This window comes from Buteo buteo, chromosome 1 (assembly GCF_964188355.1).
Source record: "Buteo buteo chromosome 1, bButBut1.hap1.1, whole genome shotgun sequence".
Lineage (NCBI taxonomy): Eukaryota > Metazoa > Chordata > Aves > Accipitriformes > Accipitridae > Buteo > Buteo buteo.
Genome location: NC_134171.1, coordinates 46,626,157 through 46,641,607, shown reverse-complemented (window position 1 = coordinate 46,641,607; position 15,451 = coordinate 46,626,157). Strand labels below are relative to the sequence as shown.

The window sequence follows — 15,451 nt, the reverse complement described above, 5'->3', positions numbered from 1 at the left end:
CAAAAGATATGTTGATCCTTACTTCTCTTTTTGGTTGGTTTTTGGTTGGTTTGGTTTGGTTTGAAGAGCATTGTTAGTTTTAAAGCATAAGTAAATATGGAGTCCAGAGAAAAGTTTGTGTGCTCTGTTACGGTGGTGAGCCTTTGCTCAAATTGGTTTTGTAAGCTAAATTACATGCTCTGGAAATCAGGCATCTTGTCCCACTAGGGTTTCTTCATGTCTGTTCTAACATAATTGTCTTATGAAAGAGAATTTGATGGCAAGTATTTTAAATGAATGCTATAACTTGCTCCCATTTTAAGATGGATGGCATGCAAACAAAGTTTGCTGTACTGAAAACAGAGCTGTGCACAGAAGGTGACAAATGAGTCTGCCGTCAAAGGGAAGATTGGCAGTCTATGGCACATCCACCCAGCTGAGGCACCAGCCTGACTGCTCTGGGCTTGTCATTATTTTAAAGATCCGGATTATAGATTCATCTGCAGCAGCAGCTCAACAGAAGGGCATTTGTTCAAATGGTCTGTAACATTAGTAAATGTGTTATCAAAACAGCACACATCGCTCCATTGTAACTGTTGCTTTGGTGTTGCCAATGGTGCGGTGAACGTCCTTATAATGATGTTAATGCCACAGCTTTACTAATAAACCCCCCACACTAATTTGGCAAATACTATTATCCATGTGTTTTGGCCAAAGTGGTATTTTAGTCATAGAAACTCACCTTGGAGAACATATTTGGTAATTTTCCTTTAAATAAAACTCTGTTGAATAAAGTTCTCAAAGTTCTTGAGAAAATGCAGATAGGACAGGTGTGCCTGGACCATTCCATGTCTGTGTTATCCTGATAAACAGGAACTCGCTTGCATGAAATTGGGTCATATGACCAGAGATTTCAATTACTGGCAGTAAATTTGCCTAAATACATTAGAATAAGACTTTTGTATCGTATAGGACATTTAAATGGATTGTAGCATTTGGAATGAATTATCATTCTGGGTTTTCAGTGGTTTCAGTTGGTGTTTTTAAATCTGATGGGAGCATCGGATGGTTATTTAGCAATCTCTCTTAAGGCTAGTGGGAGGGAGAGAGCATCAGCATTATAAAATTCAGAAGCACGCTCCTGGGAGCTTAATGGTTTTGTGTCCAATAGCCCTAAGCTTAAAACTAAGTTTTAAATTTCCATTTCTTTCCAAGTGAGGAGGGTGGGGGGGGAAGCAAAGATACCTCTGCCTTGTTTTCCTTTAAAATTATGTACTCTATTCTTGCACTCTTCAGTTTAGCTGCCTATATTCTCCTACACAACTGTGTAATAGTCCTTTCACTGTGAATGTTTTTGGGACACACGTAGTGTGGGGTTTTTGCCTTTATTCCTTGGTCTTTTTTTCAATTTCTTTGACTCCGCCGCACCCCCCCATGCCCCCCCCAGCCTTTTTCTGGAGTAAATTTGTTGACCTTACAGTGTTCCATTGTCTTTTGCATAAGTTTTTGAACATGAAGAAAATGATACTTTACACTGGATTTAAAGGGAGGGGGAAAATGTGCTGATAACTTATGTTTTTGAGGGACTTCAGGAAAAGAATGGTTTCTGTGTACGTAATCTGTATAAAAATTTAAGTACTCCTGTAAATAGCTGTGAGTTAAGGTGACTGCTTGAAATTAAAGATTTGAGGTAATCTGTTGTTGCAGCATTTGTCATTAACCTAAAAAGGTTTAATACTCCAAGCATTGTTGACACTGTTTAGGAGAATAATATCCATGTGAGATTATGTTCTAGAATGTAAAATTGTTGAGAGGCATTACAGTCAGATGGTACATGCTGCTGACATCTCTACCAATTTTTAACTTGAATTCAGAATTACTCTTTATGAATCCTGAAGCCTGTGAGTAGTCCAAGGATGTCCTAACATTTGTAGTTACTTTTGGAAGGTTTTTTTTTTTTAATGTTCTTTTCTGTGACTCATAAAAAGATGCCAATTTTCTTATAAATGCAATATTTTGAAAGCAGCTGGGGATAGCCCATCATGTCCAATTATTGCACATCAGGTTTATTAACATCTCACTTTAATTGCCTAAAAGCATTTGCAAAAATGTCTTGCTTTTTCAAACTGTAGTCTAAGCAAGAAGTTCTTACATGGGTTTTGAAATACCCGTGAACACAAAGTTGCACTTAGGTTTTGTATAAACTATTCATACTTGTTTATGATAGAAACTTTCCAGGATATATTGTTCTGGTGTCTTACACTGATTTAAATTCCATTCATTCTACACTGAAACATATAACGATTCACAAAATATAATTTATATGTAATAATTTTCTGAACTGATAATGGACAGTACATATGATTACACTGCACCACTGTACCTGGAAAGTGGTGGCAGTTGAGGAGGAAGGAATAGGGAAATGGAATCAACCATTTATTTCTTGAAATTGTTTTGACTTACAAATTGCCTGTGAGTGGTGTTTTCTTCACCTAATTATATAAGTATCACTTTTCACATTTTAAATATAAAGAGACTTTTTTCTATTTTGGAAACCACCAAGTTTTCATCAGTCTGATGCAGATGAACATCAATTAGGCTTTGTTAGGTTGATTTAAATTTTGCATTAGTGTATGAAGTACAGACTTAATTTTCTAACAGGCAAGTAGAGGTGTATAGTAGTGACCAGCATAAGTAGTAAGGAAGTGTTTCATGGCTTCATCATCTGGAGGTTTTGTCTTTCACTACTGTTTTAATGGTTTCTTTCATGTTTTCATGTTACTCTTCAAGGCTTATGCCACAGAAACCAGGCTAGATTTTGGTTGGAAATAGCAACTGATGCAGAGTAAGATGCATATTGATAGTTAAGTATGTGATGGAGTTCAGGGTGTGCTCCCTTCCTATGCTGGGGAGACATTTCTGTCTTATCAGAACTTCATTTTTTCCTGACATGAGCATAAAACACTGCGCTGAAATTCTGCTCATGGTGTTAACCACAAGGCCACCAAATCAGACTCAAGAGGATTTTAATTTCTTTGTCAACAAGTAATATTTTTTAATTTTGTACTAGAGAGGGTTTGTCTGAGCTTCCTAGAATGAATAACTTCCGCTATTTCTGGTCAGCACTTGATCAGAAAATTGATTGTGCTCAGCATTAGACTGTTTTACAAGGCTTAAGCATAATTTGACGTTTTTAAATCATCTGTTAGTTGCACTGGCAGATTGCAAAGACTTTTAAAAATTCTAAACTAATTTTTGTAGTTCAGTCGTTTAAAGAAGAACTTATCTTTTAGCATATACTAGAAGATCAAGGGCATGGGTGTCATTAAACTCTCATAAATGTAAATATATTCAATTTAAAATGTGCTGTGTGTGAAACGGTGTCCTTAGAATAACTGTGCAAAAAATAGACCAGATATTTCAGGATCTTTTCTTGCTTTACTAGAATTCATTTCCACTATTTTTTATAGTCTCATTTACTAGCAGTCATTGTCAGTACCGAAAGAAATCACTGTGTAACAAACTAAACTCATTATCAGTGGACATGTTATTTTGGTGGAAGGCAGCTGCAGATTGTATGACATAGTATTCTGTAGTATTCATTTTTTTTCCCTGTGTGCTTATGCCTGTGTAACAACTGTTAAGTCTGTTTTTCTATTGTTCTTGTTTAAAAAAAGAAAAAAAAAAAGACTTTGAAGTTACTTTAAGCACAGATGGTTTCTCATTTTAAAGGATGTGTTGTAAACGTGTTCTAGAGAACTGTACTAAAGTTGAAGCCTAATGGAAGAGTGGCATGTTCCTGTTTGCCCTGGCTTGGTCTCCACTGCGTCAAGTGGTGTGAATTCATGGCTCTTAAGATGTTCGTCGTATAGGGCTGACAATTAGTTTATTGCCTGAGCACGTTCCCTGTTGCGTTTCAGCTCCTCTGCAGTGTGATTGTGCTGGTATAACAGGAGAAGTGGTATAGTGTGAATGGGAGTGACTGGGAAATTTCTGAGTTTCAGATATAATTACAGTCAGAGGGGAGAATTATAAAAGCCATATGTATGTCAGTCTCTTCCAGACCGTGTATCCCCTTTTGTTTTTAGTGGAATTTGTGTATTCAGTGCACAAGGAGAAGCAGGAGCTGTATTCAGAAAGACTTTAAATGTCATCTTAAAGGGTTCTTGGACGTTCACCTGCCACAGCCCCTGGGTATCTGTGGCCTGCGTAGCTGGGAAGCTGCTGAAAATCTGAGAGAGCTCATCAAGTGCACTGTTTATAAATACTTGATAACAATGTTTACAGCTCTGCAGCAGCACTCTTTTGGGTGGGGGAAAAAGGGAGGTGATGTCAACCCCTCTGCTTTATCCTCATCTTCATGAAAAGTCGTGTTCAGTTCAGGATTTGGCGAGGTAAACGTGGGTCCTTATTCCCACCCTGACTTCAGTGATATTCTTAGGAGCCAGCAGCGAAGGAATCCCTCCCCTCTGGGGCTGCCTTGATCTTCAGAGGCTGATACCAGATACAGGCAAGAGCTTGCTGTTTTATCTGCATTGTCCATCTCTACCTTAATGAGTGAAATGGTTAAGTATCCGAGGGGGCGAGCCTCAAGGAATGTGTCTTCCATTTGACTCGAATATTTCGGTGGATAAAGGGAGAGGGAGGGAGAGGAGAGAGAGCGAGAGAGAGAAACCCACTTACATCACTCGAACTGCATTGAGTGTGTGCCTGTGTGCAGGTTAAGAGACAGACTAGTGTCTTTGCTTTCTGCAGGAAGCAGCAATGCCGTTTGTATCCTAAGAGGAATTTTTTATTTAGAAAAGGAAGCATTCTTTCTACCCAGGAAATGGCTTTCCTTGTGCGTTGCTATGCCAACTGCCTGCAGCCATGGTCTTCCAAAGTAAGCACAATAACGTAATTATATTGGCGTATTGCATTCAGACTCATGATTCTCTGGGTTTTTTGTGTGTGTGTAACTGTTGTATTTTTGTTGCTGACTCTTTGGGCGGTAGACGTGCTTGTCATGATTGCGAGGAACAGGCATCATAAAATTAAATGTCCATCAATGTCATGCTGCTAAGATTAATTGTGCAAACTTGGTTAGCTGAGTGGAACAGAGATCACTGGTCACTACTCTGTCAGCATCATTAGCAGCCAGGGGAGGAGGTCCCTATTCGTGTGCTCTGCCCTGATTTTGGGGGAGTGGAGGGTAGTGGTGGTAGGGGGGGAGGCTGCGTGCGTGTGTGTGTGTGTGATTGCAAATGAAACAGGAGTATTAACAATGCTTGGCTGAATGCTGGAGGCTGGTTCCTGCACCCTGACTAATATAATACTGTATTAAGCCTTTTTGAGGGAGTCTCTGTGCAGTCAGCCATTTTAGCTTTTTTCCTCCTTTTTCTTTTCTTCCCATTCCTAAGGCTCAGGGAATGGTTTTGGTCCCTTGGATGAATGCTGGATATGTAGGGTTTCATCAGGCTCTGTACGTCCTGACACGCTTAGACTTTCAGTGTTACAAAAATGGAGACTAACGCTGTCGTTCGGATTGCTGCTCTGCACTACAAGTGCGAGGGGGCTTTTGAGCTTACCAGTAGTGACACTTTTAGCTCCAGCTTGGTTTCCCCCCTCCTCCTCTTTTTAATTTAATGCCGTAGAGGGTGACTTGCCATCCATAAGAAATTGGTACATGATGTGTAAATTCAGTTCGGCTTATGTTTCTTCATTATGAAACCACTTGCAATCCCAGCTAACCATGGAGTTATGGGCCAGCAGGAGAAACACTCAGTAAGTATTGCAAATTCTGTTTGTTCTATCAATAACCTGTCACGGGCAAACTGCATGGAGATTGAAACTGCTTGTCGTCCTGTGCACGGGCTTCCCTGCTTGTGAATTTAATAGTGGGTTTCGAGGGAAAGCTGTACCTGAGGTGGCATTAGAGTTAGTGGCTGTATTTAAGATTGCTTTTAGCTTAGAAAAGGCAACTCTGTAGGTTCTTTTTGAATGTTAAAAATTTACTTGAAGAAATGCTGACATACTTTCATTGAGCAAGAAGCTATGAGCATTCCATTAAAATTGTTATGCATTTCTTAAAACTTTAAAGAAATACTCAAGCTGTATAACAAGTGATATAATTGTAGGTGGTGATAAGAATAGATTTATTCTGTCTAGTGTATGGTACTAGTGTGCTGTTGCCTTGTAGCATGGCGTTTAACATCTGTGATACACTTATGCTGAAAATGCAGAAACTGTTAGTAAAACATGGAATGAACAAAAGGCGAAGTACTGATGCTTTCTAATTGATCCCATGAGTCAGCTACACCTTTGTCATGCTTTAATCCCATAGGCTGCCTGTGTTTATTGTTTGGGAAAAATGCATTCATAAGCAGAAGAGCAAACATTATTTAACAAGGCCTCAGGTGTCAGGAATTAGAAATTTAGGTTTTACGTGATAAAAACATTATAGAAGTATATATTATTATTGCTCAGTTAACATGTTTAAATCTTCATGCTAGATCTTATATGGTTCAATATAATTTTCAATCTGACAATTTGTTTCTTGAAAAGATCTCTATATATCATGTTCTGTGCATACTATATGTGCTAGAATGTACATGGGAATGTGTACAGTATGTTCAGCATATACAGCTAAGAATCATAAATATTGGGAAGATGTGATAGCAGGAACTTCTTAAAGGATAAACATTTTCATAAAGAATTCAGTTTTGATTGTGTAGAAATACAGAAACTAATCTAGAAAGATTTCAGAATGTGTCTAGTGGATTTTTCTTATGCATGTAGCAGACATATCACAGTTTCTTGCTGTAGACTGACTTGTTCCTTTCCCTTCTTAATTACATTCTAAGTATAAAGGAGTTCATGTTACCAAATCATTTGGTGTTCATGAAATATTTAGAACTTAATCTAAAAAAAAAAAAACAACAAAAAAACCAACCCCAAACTCCTTTCCTTCTGAAACTCAAGTACTAAACAAGCTGAAATAGAATAGGATACCTTGACTTTGCAAATAGGAATAAAATGCAAAAGCTGCATATGTATTTGTTTTCCTGCTCTTTTTAGTCTCCAAAGAATGTTGATGAAAAGTTCTAGATTGATTCTGGTAACACAGCAAGTCTAACCAATATAAAATAATTGCTTATAGGTAAAGGAAAAAAATAGCCTGGCATTTTAGAGACTCTACGTTACAAGCTCTGTCATATTTTAATTGTATTACTTTGAGTTAATTTAATCACAGAGATAAATTTCACTCTCTGGACCAAAATGTAGGAATACTAAAAGGGAAAAGGTCAAGGTACTGCTTTACAAGAAAATTAGTTTACTTGAAGAAAAGTCCACATATATGTAAGAGAAAGAAATCTGACTTTGACATAGGGCTGGCATGCAATTGCTGATTTTGCGTGAAGAAAAGTCATAGTTTAGAGTTTATATAGAAGTTTAAAATGAAACTGTTAGGACACAATGTAGCTCAGCAAACCCCACCACTTTGGCAATGAAACTTTCCATGCTTGTTCTCTAGGTAGAGGTTATTTTGCTTGGAAAATGGGATGGAAAGATGTGAATTCTTGGTAGAGAGGGAAGGCAAGCTTGAGGTTTCAAGGTATATAGACTTTGTCTTGCTTTGCTTAAAAGGAGAACTTATTGAATTAATAATTTTTGGGGATGAGTTATTTTCATATTAGTATGTTCCCAGAATCCTAAATCTTTTATTGATCTCTGACTTGATCTTATTTCAAGGATAGAGCCTTGATTACTTCTGTGACATCCCTGCCTAGAGTCTGACAGCTTGATTTGCTGGGACAATCTGGAATTGAATGCAAAAATTTCCTGTGTAAGGTGTCACAAAATTCTGTGAATTAATTTTAGTTAATGCTGTTAAAATCTTAATTTCATGCTAGTTTAGTTAAGGAATGAGAGATATGGTTTAAATCTACTCTTCTGTGAAAATGGTATGCAAACTGACCATTAGGTTCATCATGGTGAAAATGGAGAGAGGAAAAGTGAAAAATCGTGTTGCATTTCCTAGATAATTTAATAAAAGAAATAAAAGCATCAGCATCAGTCAAGTGTACTGGTCCTACATGCCTCATATTTCATAAACTGGAAGAGTTTGAAGCAGTCCTGCAGATGCCTATCTGAAGGTGGTATTGATCTATGGGTGAAGTTCCTTGACACACAACTGTTGCCATCTGCTGAACAGGGAGTAAAAGTATGCTCTGAGTGAAAGGCGGCAGAGAAATCGAAGCTGGATTGTTGCAAAAGTAGTTCTGCTGAGTTCTTGTATTTGATGCACTTAACCAGATTTCATGTATTTCAGTAGGTTCATTCTATTTGGCTGTGTCCTTGCTGGTTTTAAGAGTCCTCTCAACTAGCTTTGTAGTGCTCTCATTTTAATTTTCCTAATCTTAAAGGTTAGGAGGATGAGTGATGTTTCAGAAAATGTTGTTTTGTGGATGTTGAAACAACATTCTCTTGAAAAGCTTCACACATTGCATCTTATACGTGCTTTATTATGTGAAAAAAATCACATGAAGGTCTAGCGCATGAAGGTTCCCACAGTAGGCTTGGGCCTTCTAAAATGTTATCTTTCTATCTCATTTCTCCTTTTCCCTTGTATACACGTGTTGTTTGTAGGAACTTTACTTAAGGTCACTTTAAAAAAAATAAAATTGTCAGGTATAATGGCTTTTTAAAATGCAACTTGAGGTGCATAGTTCTTTCATGACTGTGTAATGATTAACAGCTCATGCATTGCAGAGTGCATTGGAGTGACTTATGAACAACCTGTAAGAAAGCATAAGTTACATTTTTACTTTGGGTATTATTGAAATAAAATCTGCTAATAAAGGATATGTTTCACTGCCAGCCCAGTGACTCTCCTTTAGTGATCATGTAGGTACTGCAGTCTTTTGATGTGCTTGACCTGTCTTGAATTACTGAAAAATGTTGAAAGCAATAAGTCAAATCTTTGGCTTGTTCTTACCATATTTTAGTTCACAAAGATTTGTGGCCCTGTGCTAGGGGCCCCATCGCTCCCAGGAATGAGAAGGAAATGAATGGTATTTTGAGGAAAAGTCTTGAGTGGTACTTGTTCAAATATGGTTATTTTAGTACTACACACCAAATACGGTGTGTAGTAAGGGTGCTGGTTGGCATGCTTTCCTAAGAAATCTAGAACTATACAGAATAACAGTAATTTTCTGTTACTGGAGGGGATCATCAGTATTGTTTTATAACTCACACAATAAATGTAACCTGGGATAGTTATTAGTCCTTTGAGTGAGCATCATGCAGCACTAAGACATGGGAAAAAGAAGTGTGATGTTGTGATCAGGTGGCTACGCTTGGTAAGCTGAATAGTCTGAGGTGGCATCGTACCTGGATATTTTTTTATATGTATATCTGGAAAAAAAGGAAGACGCATAAAAAGGAACTCTGACTGTTAGCTACTGTAACTGCTGATGGTTGTGATTTTGTTAATCTTAATGAATTACATTGCACTGGGACTTGATACAGATTTTTTTTCTGTTGTTGTTAGGCACCTTTATTTTTATCACTTACTGAAACCAGATTTCTGGTTTGGCCCCTTCTGATTATTCCTTTCCTCTTAATTTGTATATTTAAAAAAAAAAAAAAATCCTCTCTGAAGACCTATAAAGGAGTTGTGGATTTTTCGTGTGATTAGGAATAGTGTTTCACCTCTTCATAGACGCATTATGATAAAGTCGTCAATTACATGACCATATATCTTCCACAAGATTCATCTCAAGATGGATAGCTCTGGTTTAACGAGCAGCTGTTCGATATTTTGGGCTAGCTTCATTGCTCAAAAGGCCAGGTTCTGTTTATGGCATACTATTCCAGTCCGACTCAGAAGATGAAAGCGTTTGTTTTTTTTTTTTTCTTCTGTGGCTTTTTAAAGTGTTTGTAACTACAGTGTTCATGCAATTCATTAACATAGGGCCGGGGGGGGTAGGGGTGGGGGTGGGATTATTTTCATTTTTCAGGTAGCTCTGCTGAAGCAAATCTTTGGTAAAAAGTAAGGACAGTATTTTGAGAACTTAAGATGCTTATTCCTCGCATAGCTAGGCATACATAAGTGTTCAAAGTATGGATTTTGTTATTTGAATTTTCTGTGTGTTGGCTCAGTTCAGGCACTCACAGCTTAATGATCATCTGAAGGGTTGATTTTAAGTGACTTGCCTGGCATCCTACCAGAGATCTGTGGTAGAGTCTGGCTAAATTCCTGTTCTCCAGGACAACATTTAACTGCAGATTTTCTCAAAAGCTTATAAGTGGCAAAATTTGGGTCATTTCATAGGAATGACAGTGAATGCATTAGTGACCTGTAGAGTTGGCTATGAAAGCATCCTTGGCACATAGGAGATGTCCTGCCATCTTTCCATTACTGTTTCAAGGCCTGGGCATTGCACAACATATTTAAAAGGGAGGGGAGAACCACACCAGAAGAGCCACTGTCTATATGTATATTGTGCATGTGTGCACAAAACTGCTTTCTCTACCTTCTGAATAAGTAGCTGAAATTTTTTCAAGTTGACATGAATAGTTGGCATAGAAGATCTCACAGTAGGGCATTTGTTTAGCAAATTTATGAAGTAGGAAAAGTTCAGGCCTCACAATAAGAATCGGGAAACTAACAGAATCAGTATTACTGGTTCTGATTTACGTTCCAAAGTGGCCAAATCTAGCGGTGGTGTTGGAGTGCTTGCAAAGTGATGTCTATGATGGTGCACACTGAAATGTGTTGTGTCATAGTCACAATACAGATGTGAACCTGAAAAGGAAAGTCAGCTTCTTCCAACATGCTATTTTGAGACGAACAGACTAATGCTATTTATCATTACTGAGTTTTAAGCACTCCTGCCTGATCTTCAGGCATGCTGAAAATCCAGCTGAAATTGAGAGCTGCTGATACCCAACAATTAAAAAAAAAAAAATAAAAATCAAGCAACCAAAAAGCCAAATGTCAAAAGAGAAAAAGAATCCTAAATCCCTTAAGGTACTGTTGATTTGCTCCTGATTCTACTAGTTAATAAAGACACAGGAATAATAGAACCTCTAAAAAGCAGAAGATAATGGACTGTGTTGTGCTAAGTGTAGCGTAGTTTAAAAATATCAGGGAATTAGCAATATGCATGTATAGTAGCATGAAGTCCATTGTAACCAGAAGCAAGCATGGTCAGCTAAGGAAATCCTGTACCTCAGTATCTCAAGTTGATTCTTCCACCTGCAAAAAATTTCCACTCCCTTGCAGAGTACTGGCTCAGTGATACTTATGCTTGTACTGAGACAATTTCCAAGTAGCATAAACTTAACAGTTTAGCAAATGCTTTTGTAAAAATATTCCAGGAAGTTGAAGTAAATTAGATTTTTGGAAATTCCATTTTTAATTATCTAAAGCAGGGCATCTCAGATAGTGATATGCAAAGAAATATGTAGCTTATAAAAGGTTTAGAAACTGCTGTCAGTTGTGTTGCTTGTTTTTGCAGTTGTGATTGCTGCTGCTGCTGGGGGTACTACTCCAGTATGCAAAAGCAAGGGAAGTGTCTCTGTTCTGTGTCTGCTGCTGAGATGACCTGAAGCTCATCTGCAAAATACTTCTATACCTGATAGCTTTACAAGTTGTCTGCAAAATCAATGAAATAGCAAAAGATAACTGCATGTGATTTAACAATACAAGCATTAGGAACCATGATTTCTAATTTCTAAACTGGAATTGGATAAGCATTTAAACTGTGTTCAGACTATCAGCTCTCTGGGATAATGAATGAATGTTGATACTAGAAACTCTTAAGTATATTTTTTTTTAAGCTTATTTAAAGTTTGCTTTTCTTCAGCTATCTTAGATATTTTTTCTTCCCTGGTATATTTATTCTAGGCTTTAAATTGCTACAGATTAGTCCTTAACAGCATCCTTGATGTTTGAAAAGCTGAACTAATTTTACTAACCCTTTCATGAATACACAGTGGTGTGATTTTTTTTTTTTTTTTTTTTTTTGGTCTGACTGAAATAAATACAAGATTTTCAGCATCTCAGGATCATTTTATTAAAGTCTGATTTTGATGTTTGATATCTTAGTTGCAATAGCAGATATATAACCAGACTATTAATTATTTTCACTTACTAATATTGATGCATTCTTAGTGTTGCATTGTTAGTGTTCTCTAAATTAAAAAATCAATAAAAGTAATACTACTAGGAAAAAAAACCCCAAACTTGATAGTAGGGTATTTCAAGAGTTCATGCCGGTGAGGGTAATACTGAAGCAGTGTTTCCAGTGTTCTTTATTGCCAGTGGATGAGGAGTACTACTGATTGTGAAAACCCTACATAAGTATAGTTAATGTTAAGGATTTGAGAAAAATGAAGTATTAACGTTTCAAGATTTACCCTTGACCAAAGAACCTTGTACCTGCCACACTTCATTTTCAATACTGTATTTAAAAGAGTCTGGTAGCTGTAGTGCAAAAGAAGCGTGGGATGACCCCTGCAGGTCTGCAGACTTTTTAGGATTCTAACCTCTGCATGCTTAACCCATCGATCTGTTACTGAGATGTAACTGGCACTCATACAGTATCCCAGTACTGGATGGTTGGTGGTTCTTCCAGTTTTGTCAGCTTGCCAGTAGTCTTTTTTGCTGTTCATTTAGAGATGGTGATGATTCAGCTGAGAACCACAGCAAGAATAAACTGTACTGAAGGGGTCTCTGCTCAGTGAGTTGCTTGTGAAAGCTGATCCTGTGCCCAGGAGCTGGAATTTATGGGAGTGTTTGTCATTCCTTCCTAAACCCATGTTTGTGTGGGGGTACTAGAAGGGCAGATGAAGGACAACAGATTACCTTCAACATCACCCACATAAAAGCATTGCAAATAGCCTTACGTTAACATAGCATCTGGCCCAAATAGTGCTGCTACTAATTCCCTAATACATCTGAGATACAGAGGTGGAGATGAGCTATCGCCTAATTTTCTCTTTTTTTTTTCTCTCTTTTTTTCTTCTTGGGAAACATGAAGGACCACAACCAATTGCATTTGCTGAAATAACTGGAAGACAGGATGAAATTTTGTGTAGGTGGTGTTTGTAATTTACACTTGTGGTGCTGGTGTTGGTTATTAGACTAGTGCAGTTTGGTAAGATGCAAGCATGTGGGTCCAGCCTTTGGCCAAAAGCCTTCATCTGTCTTTCTGGGTTGCTCTCACTGCAGATGTGAAGCTTGCTACTATGAACCAACTCTACGGTATTTAGCTAACCTAGTATTCTATACTTGGCCTAAACCTTAAGCTGGTCAAAAAGCTAAAAATAAGGGCACCAGCCTTTCTGTGATCCATGGTCTCCATTGCAAATGTTGGAACACAAAATCCCAGCATGTTTAGTTCCCTTTTCATGAAAAGTGAAAGGGGATTTTCCTAAATGAGGAGTAGCCTGCTATATCTCCCAGCTTGGACTGGCCAGTTTTCTAGCCTTTCCTGAGTCCTGTGTTATAGGCAGTCCATTTGATGTCTCCTGTAATATGCCATTCCTACCAAAGCCTGTCTAGAGAGCCTTAAAAAGCCATCAAATAATTTGATCCGCTACAGATTTCGATAGTTACTGTGCTTTGTGTTCCCTATGCTGGGTAGTAGATGGGAGTGTGAGTGCCCTTCCTATAATTCAGGAAGGCTTTCTGATTTTTCCTTACATGTCTTGTGAGTCCCAGTTTAGTGACTACTGTAAAGGACAACAGAAAGCTCTGAACCATTTGACAAAATGTGAAGATTTTGCCTTGAATGTGAATATGGTTGTGACTCCCTACACTCAAATATATGCATACCTCCATGGCGTTTGCAGCTTGTAATGGAGATTACACTTTTCCTTTGGACTGGGAATATGAAAACTGGTTTAATACCAGCCTTCTCTTTCAGCCCCAGCTTCTTGACTTGAATCAGGAGCCAACTGCTTTTCAAATAGAGGAGAAGCAGGCTTGTGTGTTAGGATGCAAAGTAGTACAACGTATTCCATTATAGCTGCATTTAGTATCTGTTCTGAAGCTAACAAATGCTATGGCAATCAAAATGTAGCTCCATATATTTCAACTGTCCCAGGGTTGACTGGTGACCAAATGCCGATGTTTGGTAGCAGTAGTGTCCTCTTGGTAACTGCAGTTACTTGATCTTCAGAGATATATGGACTGCCAGAAACCACATTGTAAACCCAGACAATAACCCAATGGTCAAAATTCCTCAACCTGTGATTTCTTTTACTCGGTCTATAAATAATGCCTCATTTTATCTGACTGTAGCCTTTCAGCTTGCTTGCTTACAAGCGTAGGCACTGTGTACCGGGTCATTTGGACACACCAACTGGGTAGCTTGACTCCAAACTGTGACTTTGCAAGTAGGAAAAATGGATTAAAGCTTTTCTTTTCCTCTTCGGAAGAACGATTTCATAAAAATGATGTTGTACTATTTTGTAGGTCTTCGCCTTTTGTGTATTTAGTCATGTTGGCTTGCTTTATAGTTAAAAATAGGCTTTTACTGTTCTGTGCTGCTGTTATTCCTGCAGAGCAAGGAGAATGGGACCTGGGTTGTGCTGTTAGCACTCCATCCATAGCATTGTTTCCTAAATACCTATCTGCTGCTGCGCACCTGCCAACCTACCGAGTGCTGTAGGAGTTACATGACTGCCAGGAAGGTCTAATGTGGGATGATTTGAAAGGGCATGGTAATGCCTGAAAAAGAATATGGCTGCCGAACTAGACCATAAATTTAATATTGGTAGTGGGATCGATGGATTGAAAACAGGGTGATGAAGGACATTGTACCTGAAAACTGGATGTATTTGGTTGTGGTTGAAAAAAAAAAAAAAAAATTCTAGATTTTAGGAAATCTAAACTGAATTGTGGGAATTATTTCTTAGTTAGCTGTAGCCTAGGTTTGCTGAACCATCAGCCCTGTTCTCATTTTAACCCAGCTACAGTTTTTGTGCTCTTGATTTGTTTTTTTCTTATATGTAAGCAGCTAAAGGTACTTCAAAACTTGCATTGTACACTCTCTGCCTCTGCTGCTTCACTGATCAGGGTACAGCTTGACCTCTAAATCTTAATGTATTCCTGATAACAAGCTAGGGGGAAAAAAAAAAAAATCTTCCAAATACTTGGCAGGCAGTAGCTCTTTACTCTTCTAGATTGCTCAGGAAAGAGCCAGATGTCAGACTTGAATGTGTCTCCCTGGAGTGCTTGCCTTTTCAGTTTTGACCCACATCACCAGTGGATTTTTAGCTAGGTTTTCTGGCCTTTGAATAAGAAGCTGACTATAGGGGGCTTTGGTTTGAAATACCCATAAATAATGTAGAAAGATCTTTTTTCTGTTGTCCTCACTTTTAAGGAGCCACGAGGAAAAGGAAAATGCATGAATTTATGGATTTCAGAGCCTTTGTAAAGTGTCCTACTTAAATAATTAACTCTGCATCTGGAAGTGGT

At 38.0% G+C, this 15,451-nt stretch overlaps 1 protein-coding gene across 10 annotated transcripts in view; it reads left to right on the top strand.

The window, feature by feature from the left end:
* Positions 1-15,451, top strand: part of RAPGEF2 (Rap guanine nucleotide exchange factor 2) — a 193,435-nt gene that overhangs the window by 115,123 nt on the left and 62,861 nt on the right. The window contains exon 1 of one of the 10 annotated variants that reach the window (XM_075029166.1): positions 4,671-4,861. The exons of 7 other annotated variants lie outside the window; for them this stretch is intronic. In XM_075029166.1, coding sequence (XP_074885267.1) covers positions 4,808-4,861 — 54 coding nt within the window. In that variant the 5' untranslated portion in view covers positions 4,671-4,807. Of the gene's footprint in view, positions 1-4,670; positions 4,862-5,626; positions 5,743-15,451 lie in introns of those variants that run through there. 2 more of the 10 variants (XM_075029187.1, XM_075029173.1) reach the window with 2 other exon arrangements.